Source organism: Schistocerca cancellata, chromosome 5 (genome assembly GCF_023864275.1).
Source record: "Schistocerca cancellata isolate TAMUIC-IGC-003103 chromosome 5, iqSchCanc2.1, whole genome shotgun sequence".
Lineage (NCBI taxonomy): Eukaryota > Metazoa > Arthropoda > Insecta > Orthoptera > Acrididae > Schistocerca > Schistocerca cancellata.
Genome location: NC_064630.1, coordinates 709674690 through 709694838, shown reverse-complemented (window position 1 = coordinate 709694838; position 20149 = coordinate 709674690). Strand labels below are relative to the sequence as shown.

The 20149-nt window shown below is 44.4% G+C and overlaps 1 protein-coding gene and 1 pseudogene across 1 annotated transcript in view; one reads left to right on the top strand and one right to left on the bottom strand.

Annotated features, from left to right (window-relative positions):
- The window catches only part of LOC126188774 (hemicentin-2-like), an 862561-nt gene that overhangs the window by 89749 nt on the left and 752663 nt on the right, over positions 1-20149 (bottom strand). Inside the window, exons 11-12 of the mRNA XM_049930385.1 lie at positions 16643-16677; positions 16264-16537 (exon numbers count right to left, since the gene is read on the bottom strand). Of these exons, the coding sequence (XP_049786342.1) occupies positions 16264-16537; positions 16643-16677 (309 nt within the window). The remainder of the gene's footprint in view (positions 1-16263; positions 16538-16642; positions 16678-20149) is intronic.
- On the top strand, positions 12338-12455 carry LOC126189193 (5S ribosomal RNA; annotated as a pseudogene).

The following is a 20149-nucleotide window of genomic DNA, read 5'->3' as shown; positions in this document are numbered from 1 at the left end:
TCCAGGTTCTCTTTACAGTATCATGATGGCCGCAACCGTGTTTGGCGACATCGTGGTGAACGCACATTGGAAGCGTGTATTCGTCAGCGCCATACTGGCGTATCACCCGGCGTGATGGTATGGTTGGTTACACGTTTCGTTCACCTCTCGTTCGCAGTGACGGCACGTTGAACAGTGGACGTTATATTTCAGATGCGGTACGACCCGTGGCTCTACCCTTCATTCGATCCCTGCGAAACCCTACATTTCAGCAGGACAATGCACTACCGGATGTTGCAGGTCCTGTACGGGCCTTTCTGGATACAGAAAATGTTCGACTGCTGCCTGGGCCAGCACATTCTAGAGATCTCTCACCAATTGAAAACGTCTGGTCAATGGTGGCCGAGCAACTGGCTCGTCACAATACGCCAGTCACTACTTTTGATGAACTGTGGTATCGTGTTCAAGCTGCACGGGGAGCTGTACCTGTACACGCCATCCAAGCTCTGTTTGACTGAATGCCCAGGCGTATCGAGGCCGTTATGAAGGCCAGAGATGGTTGTTCTGGGTTTTCTCAGGATCTATGCATCCAAATTGCGTGAAAATGTAATCACATGTCAGTTCTAGCATAATATATTCGTCCAATGAATACCCGTTTATCATCTGCATTTCTTCTTGGTATAGCAATGTTAATGGCCAGTAGTGTAGTATTTCCTAATAAGTGATTGATGTAGAAAATTTTGAAACGAATGCTATGGTGGTAAGAACGTCCAGCCTGCTACTTGGGTGGGAGTGGCTATTTTGAGGCAGCAGGTGATTTGGTGGAGATGTTCAGGGAGAAGTACGATGTTCACTGATAGGACTGCAGAGAAGGTGGAGAGAGAAAGGTAAGTATGAGGAAATAGATTCAGAATAGGAAATGAATGAAACTGATGGAGAGATGAGGAGGAGAAGATGGACAGGGAAGGTGGAAGATCAGATGGACAGACAGGAGCAGATGGGACATACAGTGGGTGGAAGAGGAAGTGGGCAGAGGGGGAATGAGGAGATGGATTAAAGGGGAAGATGGACTTACAGACTGGTACTCGTCCTGGCCCCTACTGCACGCAAGTGCGTGCTGCAGATTTCATGTCAGTAGTAGTTGATCGGGTTTTAAAAAAATTTGATTACGTGTTCCTAATATTTCGACATAAAGTTTTTAGTAAGTAATTATTACTATACGCTTTAACCTGCTGTAATTCTGCTTTATAAATTTTATGAAACGTCCTTTTAAAATTACCCTAAACTTGGAACCGGTAGGTGGTTAGAAAATTTTAGTACTAACAGAGGTACTAAAGTGGGCAGTAGGTAAAAAAAAAGCTATCTACCCCTGGACTAACAGAAGACTGGAATAAATACATACCCAGGCTACGCTTGGTACTCCGCTAGATTGATATAAAAGGGAGTAACAAGTGCGAATCAGTTCTGTTTACACGCAGACCGAAACTACTGCGCAAACATCAACACAGTAGACAGATAACAAACACTACATACACGCCCAATACGTTTCCGAGACAAGTCAGATATCTCGATGTCTGGTTGGACCAGAAACGTTCATGGGGGACCACATCGCATACGTTGCCAACAGAGCGCACCCGAGGCTCAAACAACTCTACCCAATGCTCAACAGGGAAAGCACACTGAATAGGAGGGTGTCGAGGTCCATATACATGACACTGATTAGACCTCTGATGACGTACGCAGCTCCCGTCTGGGGATACACAGCTCCTACACGACTGCGCCGCCTGCAGATCATACAGAACAAAGTGCTACGACTCATTAGCAGCTCTCCGCCAACACACGCACCGTGGATCTTCACAATGAATACCGTCTTGAAACACTCAAGGAAGTATTAAGAAAAAAAGAAAAAACGCCACACAACTATACAGGAACTCGAGACACACGAACAATCCTTACATCCTTACTCTGGGAAACTGCGATCACAACCTTGGGTGGAAGCATAAGCGGCCACAGACACTACTAGCTAGGACATAACCACCTATGGGAAGCTAACATACACCAACAAGCAAAAAACGTCGGCAAGCCCCTGCATATCAGCTACGTTGACGAAATACCAGCTGCTATTAAAGCCGACCAACATGCTACAGCTACAGCTCGCCCACTGACGCACAAACAAATCGCCCACATCACCCTAAACTGTACATCTGATACATGATCTATCGGACACAAAACGATTACAAACCTAACTGTTGCAAGCTGCTGACGCTGATCAAAAGTTCAACACCGTCACCCAGCGGCAGCCCCCGAGCAACAACACCGCCCAACGTCGAAGGTATCGACATGCATGATACCCACTACTAACAAAGTCTACCCTTGCACGACCTATCGCAGACAGCAAGACATCCGCTACTGCTCTTACCACCCGACCTAACTATCGTAGCGGTTCTTTTTCCTTGGCTCTTGCCATGGCACTTTCTTTCCTCTGCCCTTCAAACCGCTACTCTTCGTTCGACTCTCGACCCTGTCTATCTCCAGATGAGCGCGTAAGAATGGTTAACATTAACCAGACGTACGCAAACATTGCAGTAACCACATCCTGCGACACCTCACTTTAGTGAAAACTAACCATTATGCAGAAATGGCGGTAGACCTTTTGAATTGGCCATCCTGCCGGTGTGGATGTGGAGGGTCTCCACCTCTTTTTTTTTTTTTTTTTTTTTAAAGTAAAACGGCGTTAGTGAAGATAAACATATGCAGCGTGAGGAAAATAGCATAAAATCAGACGGTAGGATTCAGGTCTATATATTTTCAGGAACCAACAATGCGAATAGAAATGAGACAAACTTTTGCGACAAAATATCACCTGTCTGGGGTTCAGCAGTAAGAAAATTGTCGCTGTTCTCGTAATCAAAGAATATCTTAAAATTGATTTTAATACAAACAGTATCAACACAAAGAAATACAAATAAAATCAGTAAAAAGATATGGAGCAGTCCATGAACTATCAGTATCTAATTTTAGCAACTATTTAGACATATCAGTATCCTTGAAAGAAATGTGCGCTGTGTTAACTTTGATAGAAATTGAAGTAGCTTTTCTAAATAGTTCGTTCTCTACATATGGCTCACCGATAAACGTTTTTCGAGTAAATGTCATACGGAAAATCTTTTAACATAGTTGGTGTAATCGACACTATTTCTATTAGGATTTATTGATCGTTGATATTCTAGTTTCATTCCTTTACGGCTAGTGAGTGCTATGGCGACACGTGTTTTCTAGCACGTATTAGGAACAGACTTGCGAAACGTCATGGCAGCAAGCTGTATTTGACACAGGAGAATTATTAGCGGAGAACGCATTTTCCAATAGAATTACCTGCATTCTGCTCATAGCCTAATTGGCAGAAATACCTCAATTTCTGCAGATGGCTGGAGTTCGCAGAGTCAAGAACTCGGTCTGCCATACTCCTGGGTGTTCCAGGCACTGTAGAGTCAGTTATACTCTGTGATCAGTAAAGTTTGATTTCCATTACGGAAAACGTCAAGAATTGAAAATTCGGTCCTGTACAGTGGCGTGATATTCCGATTCGTTTTTTCGAGGTGGTTGTTGCAGTTGCGTGATTCTGAAGATGATAGTAAACTGTGGAAACATTGGCTAGGTAACACAGGTTGCTAAGGTATTTCCAAGATGACTGGATAAGACCAAAGCGTCATTGCATTACTGCAACTGTATGAATACACCACAAATCACACTACCCTAAAATGGTGAGCAAACGAAATAATTTGCAAACATATTGGGTAGTGTACAGAAAGAGTCAAGGCAATACAAGCAGTTTCGTTTTAATCGCATTGATGAACGTCAGACGCTCCCCTTGGAAGGACATTTGCACCTTTGCAGCGAAATTGAGAATTTCTAATTCAAACATTCGTCGTATTCCCACACAATTTACCATGAAATCGGTGTCCATAGGTTTTTATTTAGTTTGGGTTGTTTGGGGAAGGTGACGAGATAGCGAGGTCATCGGTCTCATCGGATTACGGAAGGATGGGGAAGGAAGTCGGCCGTGCCCTTTCAAAGTAACCATCCCGGCATTTGCCTAGAGCGATTTAGGGAAATCACTGAAAACCTAAATCAGGATAGTCGGACGGGAGATTGAATCGTCGTCCTTCCGAATGTGAGTCGAGTGTCTAACAACTGCGCCACCTCGCTCGGTACAATTACGTGAAACCTATAGCAGAACTCCAGAATCCTCTTCTCCCTCTCATTTGTTTTCATCATCGCAATAAGAAAGTTCGGTTGTTTGTGCCGACAACACAAGCAGGAAGTAACAGAAAATAAAAAAAAATTCAGAAGTGAAATTATAGATCAGTATCTAATGGGACTTGAAATTGTAACTATCGAGGGGAATTATAAATAATTGTATATTTGCAGCAGAGCTACTGGAGACTGCTGGTTTCGGTATCGAAATAAGAAATTAGTAACAATCTAAGAGTTCTGAAAATAAATTTCTGCTACGTGTGCCTTCTTCTGTGAACGCAAGAGATGGGAATCCACTTGAAAAAACCCGGCAGACACAGGAAAGCTGAGTTACATCCCCGGGCCAGAGGAATTGTGAAATGTATTTATGGTAAGGCGTGCCCAGGACCACGTATGGTCTTAAGTCACAGTTTAAAAACGATAAAGATGTACTGACGTTCAAAGAATCATTAACAAGTATTGGTGAAGCATATAAGCATGGTGTTTGGGGTACTGGTGGAGATATTTTAATAATCGACACTTAAATATGTATCGAATGCAGTGTGTTAGTTGTTTTTTCTTTGCTTCTAACAGTCTTCCCGCAAACACGTCAGATAATTTACTACCTGATGTTTTCTGTACGGTCATAGCTGTCCCACAAAGTGGACCACGCCTGTTAGTATAAACTGTCCCTTCTGCCTCCATGCGTCCACACGCCAGCACCTGACCTGCTGCCCACAGGAGAATAACGATTAATGGCTTGCTTTCGCCACTCGTAGATGAAGCTAGTAACCAACCCAAAGACGTACTACTAGTAACAGCTACAGTTAGCTGCCCACAGGAGAATAACGATTAATGGCTTGCTTTCGCCAGTCGTAGATGAAGCTAATAACCAACCCAAAAACGTACTACTAGTAACAGCTACAGTTAGTAGTACGGAAATGAATCTGCACTTACACTACGAACATACTGTATATTATGGTGTATCAAAACAGTACGCTGCAATTAAATTATGTTGGTAGATGTAAGATTAGAATTTTACAGTGCTGTAGTTTCCAAGCCTGACCATCATGCAAACGATCAGAGTACTGGAAATCGATACACAGACAAAGTGTAAACCAAAATATTTGGTGCCATGCTACATCCGTTGCTACGGGCACATTACAAAGGGACCGATATGTTGAACAGTGATATTGAGCAGAGTCGTTAGTCGTGTGAACAGACGAAAATCTGAAATAAGGTAGCGTAGAAAAAGATACTTTTAACTTCTCGTAGAGAAGGTTGTGCGGTACACGTGGATACGAGTAGCAGACTACAAGATTTGAACGAGAGAGCTCATTTAACAGAGACGAAAGGAATAAAGCGGCTTGTAGAGGACATAGTCTGAATGTCAGAAACTTCAGGAATAGACCATGTTCCCCGAATTGTGCGGCAGTTTATGCACAAGGATATTTAAACGAGAGCACACTGTAAGTACGAATATAAATGCGTTTGGGGAAGTTGGTACCCCTTTAGGGCTCAGTGAAGTTTCAGAAACAGACCAACGCTGTGAGAGTGAAGTCAAATCCTCTACTTCTGTATTCTTCACTTTAACATGCAGTATTTCCGCTGGACGACAGATGCTATTCTCAGTCTGTCAATACAGCGTAGGGTGTACAAAGATATCAAGCGAAAAATCTTTGTTTTACGTTGGTGCCGTAAACAAGCACTGACTGCCTCACAAAAGTACTTCCTTTCCTGTCGCTCATTTTAACGTAGAGTATTTATGGCCGTAGCTTACAGTGGCGAAACATAAAATCTTCGTTAATTACATACCACGCGAATGGACAAAAACCAGTGGCACCCCTTTCCGTATTTACGTTTGCCAGTTAATGAATTTAATTCCGCTCGAAGTACGGACTGCGAGCGCAATAAACGCGTTCTGTATGGTAATCGCGGCAATTTTCTGGCTCGCCACGACAATTGTTCATTGTTATAGCAAGTAAATGGATATTCGCGAGCAATAGATTAGCAAACAATACTGATTGCGCTTTTGCATTAGCGGAATTTCATCAGCTAAAAGTACGCAGTACGGAAAATTGCGGATGAATATTTTCGCGCCGGCCGAGGTGTGTGTGGATACGCGACACTCGGCGGGGCTCAAATGGAGATTCGCTTTTCAGGTCTGTAATTAAATTAAAGTCGAGGCTCATATCACTGCGAAATATAAAGTTAAAACGCTATAGTATCAAATGCATTTTCCCCATTTTCTGCGATTAACTCCGTCCGCGTCAAAATTACGGGGATCAGATTTATTTCAAGCACTCGCTGCAGTGCGCGTATGCTGCTAAGAAATTACCTTACGTTATTTTCTAGTCGGGGTGCGTGTTGTTTATTACATGATTTCCTCGCGGAAGATAATTTTAAAATGATTACGGTGTTTATTCCTGTTTTATAATCTTCTCTTGTTTGACTTCCATTACAATTGCCTTTTACGGTTCTTATTGTTGAAATAGAGCAGTTGTAATTCCTAGTTAGAATACAATTATCAATTTCCCAAAGAAGGATTCCAAGATCACCACATGATCATGGTTTCGAAAACTGGAAAAATTTCGTTTGCTGTACTCTGAATGTGGCTGTTCGTCTACTGGGCTTCAGCTTTACGGGAAAATAGTCAATTGATACCTGTAAGTAATGAAATTAACGAAAATCTAACTTGATTGGGACCAACGGAAAAAGTTCCCACTGCACAACAATTTTTACTAGACAACGGTTGCTAGCGCCTTTCTGTCACATTTGTAATTGTCGTTAATACTCCACTCAGCATAAAAACTTCGATATAATCAGAAAAAAAGGTGTAGTTTCTATCGTATACTCTAGCATTCACTACAATGAGACTCCATCCATCCTTGCTAATATTTAACCGTGGCGGCGTTTTGATAATACGTCTCTCCAACTCAACAGCGCACCGTCATCGACGTAAAACCATCATGATGATGTAGATGATGATGATGTTTGGCTTTGTGGGGCGCTCAACTGTGCTGTCATCAGCCCCCGTAAAAAGTCCAAATTTTTTCACTGCTCAATTTTTTTACACAGTCCAATCGGGCCACTGTCACGAATGATGATGATGAGGACAACACAAACGCCCAGCCTCCGAGCAGGGAGAATGCCCAACCCGACCGGGAATCGAACCCGACCCCGTGAACCAAAGGCAGCAACGTCAGCCACATGTTTTTTTTTCGTAATTGGTGGAAAATAAATGAATTTTTATCTCAAGATCTGTGTTCCTTCTTGAACACTTGTTTAGTATGTAACTTTACGCAGACATCATGTTTGTAGTTCTCCTCAAACACAGGGTATACAATTTTGGACATGTTTGGGGTACGGAGAAGGTCCATAACGTCATCAGCATATTCAGGAACGGTAAACCTTTTTCCCAACAGTGTCCTGCCACCCAAATGAGCAGCTATAGATTGCCATAAAGGTTCCAGAAACAGAACGTAGAGATACTTAGATAATGGACTCCATTGAAGGACGCCCTGACACACCGTGATGGGGGAGGTAAGACACGTCACTGGACGCCCGAATACCAGTAATTAGAGAACTAAACAGCCGTCGTGCAGTATCGTTAAAACCAACAGTCGTCAATATTCCCATAACAAACCCACGATTAACACGGTCGAACGCTTGGTGAAAATCAATTAAAAACAAAGCTCTTGGCAAGGGAATGGTGGAAGCAATCGAAATGATATCACGACATTCAGCAACGGGAGTCAGGAAGTATGACCCGGAAGACAACTTTGACGCCTCGCGATGATGGTAGCCAGCAATACCGATAGTCTGCTATTTACCGCTCGCGCCACTATTTTATAATCATTGTAGAAGAGGCTTATCGGTTGGAGCTGATAAACACGCAAACGTCCCTGCTTTTTGGGGACCAGGCAACTTTAGCAACCTTAAAGCTGGGAGTGTCAAAAAATGGTTCAAATGGCTCTGAGCACTATGGGACTTAACATCTGTGGTCATCAGTCCCCTAGAACTTAGAACTACTTAAACCTAACCAACCTAAGGACATGACACACATCCGTGCCCCAGGCAGGATTCGAACCTGCGATCGTAGCGGTCACGCGATTCCAGACTCAAGCACCTAGAACCGCACGGCCACACCGGCCGGCCAAGCTCGGAGGGATAAGGCGTCTTTGGAATACTTCATTCACCATAGAAGTTATCGTACTCCCGTCAGGGGTCAAAATCGAAAATAAAACTCTTTGGGAAAGCCGTCGAAGCCAGGCGATTTGTGGGTGAGAGAACGAGCCATATTATCAAGTATATCATCACTATGGAATACAGAGAGAAACTCTTCCTGGAGAGCTGGCGTAAAAACACTATTAAGGAGGAAGGTGAAATCAACAGACGGTGGAACGTCTGAATCCACTTCGGTATAAAGTTCGGAAAAGTACTGGTGAAGTTCACGCGTGATATCAGATTGGGAGGACCATTCACGCCCATCTAGAGAACGAATGTTAGAAAGACACGTCTACATCTACATCTACATCTACGTGATTACGCTACTATTCACAATAAAGTGAGTGGCAGAGGGTTCAATGAACCACCTTCAAGCTGTCTCTCTACCGTCCCACTCTCGAACAGCACGCGGGAAAAACGAGCACTTAAAAATGGTTCAAATGGCTCTGAGCACTATGGGACTTAACTTCTGAGATCATCAGTCCCCTAACAACTACTTAAACCTAACTAATCTAAGGACATCACACACATCCATGCCCAAGGCAGGATTCGAACCTGCGACTGCAGCGGTCTCGCGGTTCTAGACTGTAGCGCCTAGAACCGCTCGGCCACTCCGGCCGACAATGAGCCCTTACATTTCTCTGTGTGAGCCCTGATTTCTCTTATTTTATAGTGATGATCACTTCTCCCTATGTAGGTGGGTGGTAACAGAATGTTTTCGCAATCGGAGGAGAAAACTGGTGATTGAAATATCATGAGAAGATCCCCCGCAACGAAAAACGCCTTCGTTTTAATGATTGGCACTCCAATTCACGTATAATGTCTGTGACACTATATCCCCTATTTGGCGTTAATACGAAACGTGCTGCCCTTCTTTGTACTTTTTCGATGTCATCCGTCAGTCCTGCCTGATGCTGATCCCACGTCGCACAGCAATACTCCGGAATAGGGCAGACAAGCGAGGCGTAAGCAGTCTCTTTAGTAGACCTGTTGCATCTTCTAATCGTTCTGCAAATGAATCGCTGTTTTTGCTCTACCTACAATATTATCTATGTGATCGTACCAATTTAGGTTACTTGTAATTGTAATCCCTAAGTATTTAGCTGAATTAACAGCCTTCAGATTTGTGACTTATCGCGTAATCGAAATTTAGCTGATTTCATTTAGGGCTCATGTGAATAACTTCACACTTTCGTTTATTACCACGTTTCACACCATACTGATATCTTATCAAGTCGTTTTGATCATCTGATGACTTTACAAGATGGTAAATGAGAGCGTCATCTGCAAAAAATACTCAGGTTGTTTCCTACGTCATTAATATAGATCAGGAACAATAGAGGGCCTATAACACGTCTGTTTTACTCCATGACTTTCATTCTATTACTACGAACTGTGACCTTTCTGACAGGAAATCACGAATCCAGTCGCACAACTGAGGCGATACTCCGTAGGCACACAGTTTGTGTAAAAGACGCTTGTGAGGATCGGTGTCAAAAGCCTTCTGGAAATCTAAAAATGTGGAATCAATTTGACATCCCCTGTCGATAGCACTCATTATTTCATGAGTATAAAGAGCTAGTTGTGTTTCACAAGAACGATATTTTCTGAATCCGTGCTATGTGTCAATAAATCGTTTTCTTTGAGGTACTTCATAATGTTCGAATACATTGTATGTTCCAAAACCTTACTGCAAATCGACGTTAGTGATATAGGCCTGTAATTCAGCGGATTACTCCTACTTCCCATTTTGGGTAGTGGTGTGACTTGAGCAACTTTCTAGTCTCTAGGTACGGATTTTTCTGTGAGCGAGTGGTTGTATGTAATTGCTAAAACTGGAGTTATTTTATCAGCATACTCTGAGAGGAATCTGACTGGTATACAATCTGGACCGGGAGCCCTGCCTTTATTGATTTAAGCTGCTTTGTTACACCGAGGATAACTACTTCTGTGTTTCTGATCTTGGCAGTTGCTCTTGATTGGAATTCAGGAATATTTACTTCGTCTTCTTTGGTGAAGGAGTTTCAGAAAACCGTGTTTAATAACACGTCTTTTGAGATCGCTGGTGAAACCGAAGAAGATGATAGAGAGGTCAACTAATCCTGTACGATTGAACGAGGCTGGGAACGCAATCGGACACCATCCATTTGCCTACGTTTGAGTTGTAGAAGTTTCGCCTTCACACAGTGGACGTCGACGACTCTCAAGGAGCTCGCGTACAGAAAAGTAGTGTGACACAGTTTTGAGTACTGCCCAAGTATTTGGGTTCCCCATCAGGTCGGATTAGAGGAAGACATCGAATCGATTCAGAGGCAGGCCTCTAGGTTTGTTACAGGTAGGTTCGAACACAGCACAAGTACTGACGAAATCTAATATCACTATTATTGTTATTATTAATATTCGGTCTGTCTCAGTTCCATGAATATAGAGTATTATCTCCAGTGGTACCCGAATCGGGCTGACACGCTCATTCTCAAACCATACTCTTCTTTATTAACCGTAACTACTCACGCAGTATGACGCCAAAAGCTACGAATAGCTTCTTTAACGAAAGTCAGACTAATGGCAACAATCACTCTCATTGATAAGTTAGCCTATGTGTTTACAGTTACACCTCACTGCATGTGTCTTTCGGGAGTAACTATAGTCACATAGGCTAACTTATCAATGAGAATTCTTGGTGCCCTAGTTTGACTTTCGCTATAGAAGCTATTCCTGGCTTTTGGCAAAATGTTGTACGACTAGTTACAGTTAATAAAAGGTGTGTGGCTTGGGAATGGACATGTCAGCCCGAAACCGGTAACCACTGAAGGAAAAATTGAATATTCATCCAACTGACACGGAAAAATAAAAAAATATATATCAAATTTTCTCTACACTACACAGTTGTGGACCTACAATTCCGAAGCAGCATGCCTCGAATCCGCAACACACAAGTATTACGGAGATGCTTCGTGAACTCAAGTGCGAATCACTGGACACTGGACGACGTTCTTATCACGAAACACTATTGACAGAATATGGAAAACGGGCATTTAAAGCTTACAGCAGACCGACTGCTCTGTTGCCAACGTACTTTTCGCGTAAGTACCACGAAGATAAGAGAAATTTGGGCCTGCAGGAGGCATGCAGACAGCTGTTTCTCCCTCCTCCAATCTGCGAGAAGAAGAGGACAGGAAGTGGCTGGTAGTGGTACAACATACCCCCTGTCACGCAACATAAGGTGACTACAGCAGTATATTTCTAAATTTAGATGCAAATATAGCACTTTTTCACAATTTTCTAAGCCTTCATTTTAATAGGAGTGAGCCAAGAAAAAGATTCTCGCAGATTCCATTTTCGGTACTGATTATCTCACCGGAAAGGTTACTCAAAAGTTGTGTAAACAGCTGACCGGCTCGTAAGCCTTCTGGTAACAGCTTGATGAATAAGATCTCTTCAGCAGTCGGATAAATTTGTATTTATGTATTTACGACCCACCTATTTTCGCAACATTAGAGCCGCATCTCTCAGGGATACATATTTATTTCACAATTTATTTCAAACGATAATCAATAGATGATCCACCATTCCTTGTTCAGTTGCCATAAAAATGTTTAAACGTGAAGAGTTCGGTAGTCCAATTTAAAATACAGAATAACGAAGGGAACATCATCCCGATACAGGAGAACTAAGGCTTTACATCGTCGTGACAAGATAAGGTCTGTAATAGGACCACTGATAGTTTAAAAATACCGAGAATCCGATATATCGATATTTAAATAATACCACTACCGCAGTTCGATCAATGAATGTATCGATGTATCGACATACCGACAGAAAAGCTATCAAGGTGCCGGACTATAAAAATATCGGCTGTAATTTGTAAATTTGTTGCCAGTTTTAGAGCTGTAGAGCCAACGGCCTTGCAGCAGTGGTAACACCGGTTCCCGTCAGATCACCGAAGTTAAGCGCTGTAAGGCTGGGCTAGAACTTGGGTGGGTGACCATCCGGTCAGCGGAGCGCTGTTGGCAAGCGGGGTGCTCTCATTCCTTGTGTGGCAAACTGAGGAGCTACGTGACTGAGAAGAAGCAGCTCCGGTCTCGTAAACTGACATACGGCCGGGAGAGCAGTGTGCTGACCGCATGCCCCTCCATAACCGCGTCCAGTGACGCCTATGGGCTTAGGATGACACGGCAGCCGGTTAGTATAATTGGGCCTTCATGGCCTGTTCGGGAGGAGTTTTTTTTTTTTGAGCTTGTAATGGTACTTGAAGTACGTAACCATTACGGCACCTCACCTCAACCTCTCGATACCAGCAATTTTCTACTGTGTTTCTGTAAAATAGTTAACGTATTTCTGTGACAACATTCAGATTTGATTTCATTAAAGTAGAGGTACTTCGATACATCGATATGTATATATTGCAATGATATTATTCTTATGTGTATTCTTTCTTTTGTCACTATGATCTTTGACGTACTTGTAACTCTGATTTTTGGGCGCGTAAGCGGTTACTGGAGAGTCAAGCTTTGGTCGTCATGTTAAAAAGACGCAAATTGTTGTCAGTTTACGAAATGTGAACGTTAACAGTGAGGAAGATCTTTTCAAGTATGTTTTATATTGTGAAGTGATGTTTTGGAACGAGTTACGTGATATTGCAATAAAATAATAAAAAAAGAGGTGTAGCTTAAATTCGGAGTGCTGATTACTTTTTTACATCACCATTGTCCTAACTTGCAAAAGTTAGTCTTCAAGAATTGTTTATGAAACACATCTATATTACTTTTGAGTATCGCAGAATACCACCTAGGCCTCTTTGCATCCGAGCTTGGAATCATCACTACCTAGATTTTCGACGATTGAGCCATGAGTTCACAACGAGACCAGCGTGGAAAACACGAAAAGATGAGTGCCTAGTTTATCCATTATTTCAAGAAACGGCTTTATTAGCTGTGTTCTAATGACACCTGCCACATAATATAACTTTGTTGTTGCCCGAAAATGCAATATTCAGCAGCGTGAGCAACACTACAATCATAATTAATTTTTGACCGTTGTTGTGGTAGGGTTGTTAGAAGCTGTATACGTAAGTGTTGATTTGTTGTTAGATATTCTGTACATCAAAAAGCTAGTAGCTTGCCTATCTCTTGTAGACCAAGAACTGGATTGAAAACGAACCGCCGCGTGGGATTAGCCGAGCGGTCTCAGGCGCTGTAGTGTCGGACTGTGCAGCAGGTCCCGGCGGAGGTTCGAGTCCTCCCTCGGAAATGGGTGTGTGTGTTTGTCCTTAGGGTAATTTAGGTTAAGTAGCGTGTAAGCTTAGGGACTGATGACCTTAGCAGTTAAGTCCCATAAGATTTCACACACATTTGAACATTTTTAAAAAAGGAGTTCGTTCACACTTGGCTGTAACCATTTGCTAATAATGGTAACTGCTTGCAAGTGGCACAATAAAAGGCGTCCAACGGTGCCGTGATCGGTTTCGTCACATATCGGATTTTTCCGGAACACATGTCGACTTCTCTGTTTTTAAGTTTTTTTTTTTATCACAGCGTCCAAAGAGCTATGATAATGTTGCAGTACCTAACGCTGAGGGCCCATTACGTACACATGTCACCGCACACCGCAAAGACGAATATCGTCATTTAGATGATAGTTCATAATTCCCAGCAACTGTTTCCGAACAATGGCGCTGTGAAGAAACAGCACACTAGTTACGTTAAAAATTGTTTTCTATCGCAACTAGTGTGCTGTTTCTTCACATCGGAAATCTTCTTGTTCCATTCACACCGCCAGTCTTAGTGTAATCGGGCTGCTTCTTTGTGCCACATATACTTCCTTCACACAGTCAAAGAAAATAACTGGGAGCGATGAAAGCTCAAAAAGTAGGAAGACTCCTTTGCGCCGTGGAAGTAAAATGTTCAAAAGAACAATTTCAAATACTTGCCGAAAATTGAGAAAAATCGTAATATGAAGTAAAACTATCGGGGCTCGTTGTGCGACGTCGGTATCGATATATCGATACATAGCGAAAAGTATTTCGCCGAGTTATATCTATGTTTCTCGAAATAGTATCGATATGTCGATATATCAGTATTTTATCAGCAGCCCAACTCTGCAGTCACATCCCAGACGTCTAGGGTGATGAAAAAGTCAGCATAAATTTGAAAACTGAATAAAACACGGAATAATGTAGATAGAGAGGTAAAAATTGACACACATGCTTGGAATGACATGGTGTGTTATTAGAACCGAAAAAAAACAAAGTTTACAAAATGTCCGACAGATGGCGCTGGACAGCAAAATGTCAGTGACCACGCATGACAACCGTGTATAAAAGGAGCTGTAATGAGAGAGAGAATCAGATGCGCCAGCAGTCGCAGCATGTTGACGTTACCCGAAAAGGCGCTTTTAGTGAATCTGTATTATCAGAATGGGGAATGTGCTAGTTCAGTGTTACGATCGTATCGCCATAGGAAAAGGATTCGAACGGGTAAAGGTCCGTTGACCAATGCAGCTGTGGCGAGAATGAATTCGAAGTTACAAGCCACGGGTTGTTTAGGCGATAGACCCCCGTAGCGGCCGACCGAGCACAAGGCGAAATGCTGCTGAGACAGTTCAGGAAGATATGGAGACTGTAGCGGGTTCGTCTATGCACGGGGAAGTCAGCGCTCGTGCAGTCGCACGTCGCACCGGCATTCCATACACTACTGTTTGGTTGGCACATAGGCGCACCCTCCGATGCTATCCGTACAAAATCCATCGGCATCATGAACTGTTACATGGCGATTTAGTAAAGCGGAGGGCATTTGCGGTGTGGGCGTTTCAAAAGATGGCTGAAGATGACGATTGGTTGAGTAACGTGTTGTGGACCAACGAAGCTCATTTTACGCTCCTAGAGTCTCTCAACGCCCACAACTGCAGAATTTGGGCTACCGAAAATCGTAGAACTATCGTGGAAACTCCATTGCACGACGAGAAAGTCACGGTATGGGTTGGATTTACCACATCTACCGTAATCGGCCCATTTTTCTTCGAGGAAATGCGTGATTCTGGTTTTGTAACCGCTGCCGTGACGGGTGAGAGGTACGCCGATATGTTACAGAATCGCATCATCCCCAGCCTGGCTGATAAACACCTGCTGGAACGTACGATGTTTATGCAGGATGGCGCTCCACCCCATATTGCTAGACGCGTGAAAGACCTCTTGCGCGCGTCGTTTGGTGATGATCGTGTGCTCAGCCGCCACTTCCGTCATGCATGGCCTCCCAGGTCCCCAGACCTCAGTCCGTGCGATTATTGGCTCTGGGGTTACCTGAAGTCGCAAGTGCATCGTGGTCGACCGACATTTCTAGGGCTGCTGAAAGTCTACATCCGACGCCAATGCCTCACCATAATTCCGGACATGTGTTACAGTGCTGTTCGCAACATTATTCCTCGAGTACAGCTGTTGTTGAGGAATAATGGTGGCCATATTGAGCATTTCCTGTAAAGAACACCATCTTTGCTTTGTCTTACTTTGTTATGCTAATTATTGCTATTCTGATCAGATGAAGCGCCATCTGTCGGACATTTTTTGAACTTTTGTATTTTTTTTTGGTTGTAATAAGACTCCATGTCATTCCAAGCATGTGTGTCAATTTGTACCTCTCTATCTACAATATTCCGTGATTTATTCGGTTTTCAAATTTATACTGACTTTTTGATCACCCGGCGAAGGAAGCTCAATTATGGTACAATTCTATGATTCGGATGCCGACAAAAACAAATCTGCCGCTTCTGACAACTAGCGGCGCGACTAGTGGTGCGAGTAGTGGCAGCGGCGGCCCGGCGACCGACCTGTGCGCATCTCGGCGTCGCCGAGCGCGATGTCGTCGAGCACGGTGGCGTCGCCGCGGCCGCGCGCGTTGGCGGCGTACAGGACGAGGCGCAGCGTGCGCCAGCCCAGCGCGGCCAGCTGCAGGCGGAAGCGCGGCGCCGCGCTGCTCGTGTTGAGCCGGACGCCGCCGCCGGCCGCCTCGTGCGCCTCCAGGAAGAAGCGCTGCGGCAGCCCGCCGTCGTGGCCCGCCACGCACTCCACCACCAGCTGCGCAGACGCCGGCGCGGCCGACAGCTCCGGCCCGGGGGCGGATGACGCGTTCTGCAGAGCAGCCGCCGCCGCCGCCGCAGCCGCGGCCGGCGAAAGCGCCGAGGCCGCCGGCGTCGCAGCCGCCGCCGCGCGCAGCGAGCAGTTGCTCAGTGCTCCTGGACGCTCTGCAAAGTATAAGGTGCCACTGAAGCAATATGTTCTGTGCAGGTGGTCCCTCATAGCTCTTACGCACGAGCTGTAGGGAAGCAGCCTACTCACGCCATATAAAATTCATACGCTTTCCAGTTTGTGCCAGCCTAGTCCGCTCTAACTAGCTATGACGTCACGAATGTTGCCCAATACCTTAAAAAAAAAAGTAAATGGCTTCGAATCGCAACTTCTTCGAAATAAGTGTCCAAGGAATAGAAAAGCAGCTGGAATCACTCAACAGAGGAAAGTCCACTGGACCTGACGGGATACCAATTCGATTCTACACAGAGTACGCGAAAGAACTTGCCCCCCTTCTAAAAGCCGTGTACCGCAAGTCTCTAGAGGAACGGAAGGTTCCAAATGATTGGAATAGATCACAGGTAGTCCCAGTCTTCAAGAAGGGTCATCGAGCACATCCGCAAAACTATAGACCTATATCTCTGACGTCGATCTGTTGTAGAATTTTAGTACATGTTTTTTGCTCGAGTATCATATCGTTTCTGGAAACTCAGAATCTACTATGTAAGAATCAACATGGATTCCGGAAACAGCGATCGTGTCAGACCCAACTCGCTTTACTTGTTCACGAGACCCTGAAAATATTAGATACAGGCTCCCAGTTAGATGCTATTTTTCTTGACTTCCGGAACGCGTTCGATACAGTTCCGCACTGTCGCTTGATAAACAAAGTAAGAGCCTACGGAATATCAGACCAGCTGTGTGGCTGGATTGAAGAGTTTTTAGCAAACAGAACACAGCATGTTGTTATCAACGGAGAGACGTCTACAGACGTTAAAGTAACCTCTGGCGTGCCACAGGGGAGTGTTATGGGACCATTGCTTTTCACAATATATATAAATGACCTAGTAGATAGTGTCGAAAGTTCGATGCGGCTTTTCGCGGATAATGCTGTAATATACAGAGAAGTTGCAGCATTAGAAAACTGTAGCGAAATGCAGGAAGATCTGCAGCGGATAGGCGCTTGGTGCAGGGAGTGGCAACTGACCCTTAACATAGACAAATGTAATGTATTGCGAATACATAGAAAGAAGGATCCTTTATTGTATGATTATATGATAGCGGAACAAACATTGGTGGCAGTTACTACTGTAAAATATCTGGGAGTATGCGTGCGGAACGATTTGAAGTGGAATGATCATATAAAATTAATTGTTGGTAAGGCGGGTACCAGGTTGGGATTCATTTGGAGAGTCCTTAGAAAATGTAGTCCATCAACAAAGGAGGTGGCTTACAAAACACTCGTTCGACCTGTACTTGAGTATTGCTCATCAGTGTGGGATCCGTACCAGATCGGGTTGACGGAGGAGATAGAGAAGATCCAAAGAAGAGCGGCGCGTTTCGTCACAGGGTTATTTGATAACCGTGATAGCGTTACGGTGATGTTTAACAAACTCAAGTGGCAGTCTCTGCAAAAGAGGCGCTCTGCATCGCGGTGTAGCTTGCTCGCCAGGTTTCGAGAGGGTGCGTTTCTGGATGAGGTATCGAATATATTGCTTCCCCCTACTTATACCTCCCGAGGAGATCACGAATGTAAAATTAGAGAGATTAGAGCGCGCACAGAGGCTTTCAGACAATCGTTCTTCCCGCGAACCATACGCGACTCGAACAGGAAAGGGAGGTAATGACAGTGGCACGTAAAGTGCCCTCCGCCACACACCGTTGGGTGGCTTGCGGAGTATAAATGTAGATGTAGATGTAGAAATGGCTCTGAGCACTACGGGACTTAATTTCTTAGGTCATCAGTCCCCTAGAACTTAGAACTACTTAAACCTAACTAACCTAAGGACATCACGCACATCCATGCCCGAGGCAGGATTCGAACCTGCGACCGTAGCGATCGCGCGGTTCCAGACTGTAGCGCCTAGAACCGCATGGCCACTCCGGGCGGCAATAAAGTAAATAATCTGAAAAGTTGATAGCCGCGCGGGATTAGCCGAGCGGTCTCAGGCGCTGCAGTCATAGACTGTGCGGCTGCTGCCGGCGGTGGTTCGAGTCCTCCCTCAGGCATGGGTGTGTGTGTTTGTCCTTAGGATAATTTAGGTTGAGTAGTGCGTAACCTTAGGGACTGATCACCTTAGCAGTTAAGTCTCATAGCCGGCCGCGGTTGTCTCGTGGTTCTAGGCGCGCAGTACGGAACCGCGCGACTGCTACGGTCGCAGGTTCGAATCCTGCCTCGGGCATGGATGTGTGTGATGTCCTTAGGTTAGTTAGGTTTACGTAGTTCTAAGTTCTAGGGGACTGATGACCGCAGCAGTTAAGTCCCATAGTGCTCAGAGCCAGTTAAGTCTCATAAGATTTCACGCACATTTGAACATTTTTTTGAAAAGTTGATAGCATGTCAGGAGTGATGCTAAAATAATAATGTGTTCAGTTTCAGTTTAATAACTTAAACAGTTTTCGAAATTGGGACGTTTTACATAAAAACCATCGGCGCAACAGGAAGGAGCTAGAAACGTCCAAAATCAAATGTTCAAATGTGTGTGAAATCTTATGGGACTTAACACGGTGGTCGTGCGGTTCTAGGCGCTCCAGTCCGGAGCCGCGCTGCTGCTACGATCGCAGGTTCGAATCCTGCTTCGGGTATGGGTGTGTGTGATGTCCTTAGTCAGGTTTAAGTCATTCTAAGTTCTAGGGCACTGATGACCACAGCAGTTGAGTCCCGTAGTGCTCAGAGCCATTTGAACCATTTTGGACTTAACTGCTAAGGTCACCAGTCCCTAAGCTTACACATTACTTGTGGTGTCACCGCCAGCTACCACACTTGCTAGGTGGTAGCCTTTAAATCAGTCCCCGTCCGATAGAATACGTCGGACCCGCGTGTCGCCACTATCAGTGATTGCAGACCGAGCGCCTCCACACGGCAGCTCTAGTCTAGAGAGACTCCCTAGCACTCGCCCCAGTTGTATGGCCGACTTTGCTAGCGATGGTTCACTGACTACATACGCTCTCATTTGCAGAGACGACAGTTTAGCATAGTCTTCAGCTACGTCATTTGCTACGACCTAGCAAGGCGCCATATTCAGTTACTATAAGTACTATGTTAACGGATAATATTGTGACTCATGTACCATCAAGAGCGACGTTCATCATTAATGGATTAAAGTTATGTATCAAACTAATTACGTCCGCTTGCTGAATTCTAATTCCTTGTCATGTTCGAGACCTCTCGTCAGTATAGTCCTTCCCTCCTCACGCCAGATTGCGTGAGCTAAAACGCATGCATTTCGGCCTCCACTAGTAACACGATGTTGGCTTTTCTGCCAACACAACACTACTTAACCTAATTTATCTTACGGACAAACACATACACCCATGCCCTAGGGGGAACTCGAACCTCCGCCGGGATCAGCCGCACAGTCCATGACTGCAGGGCTTTAGACCGCTCGGCTAGAAACTTCAAAATTTAAATTCGGAATTCCTTTTCAT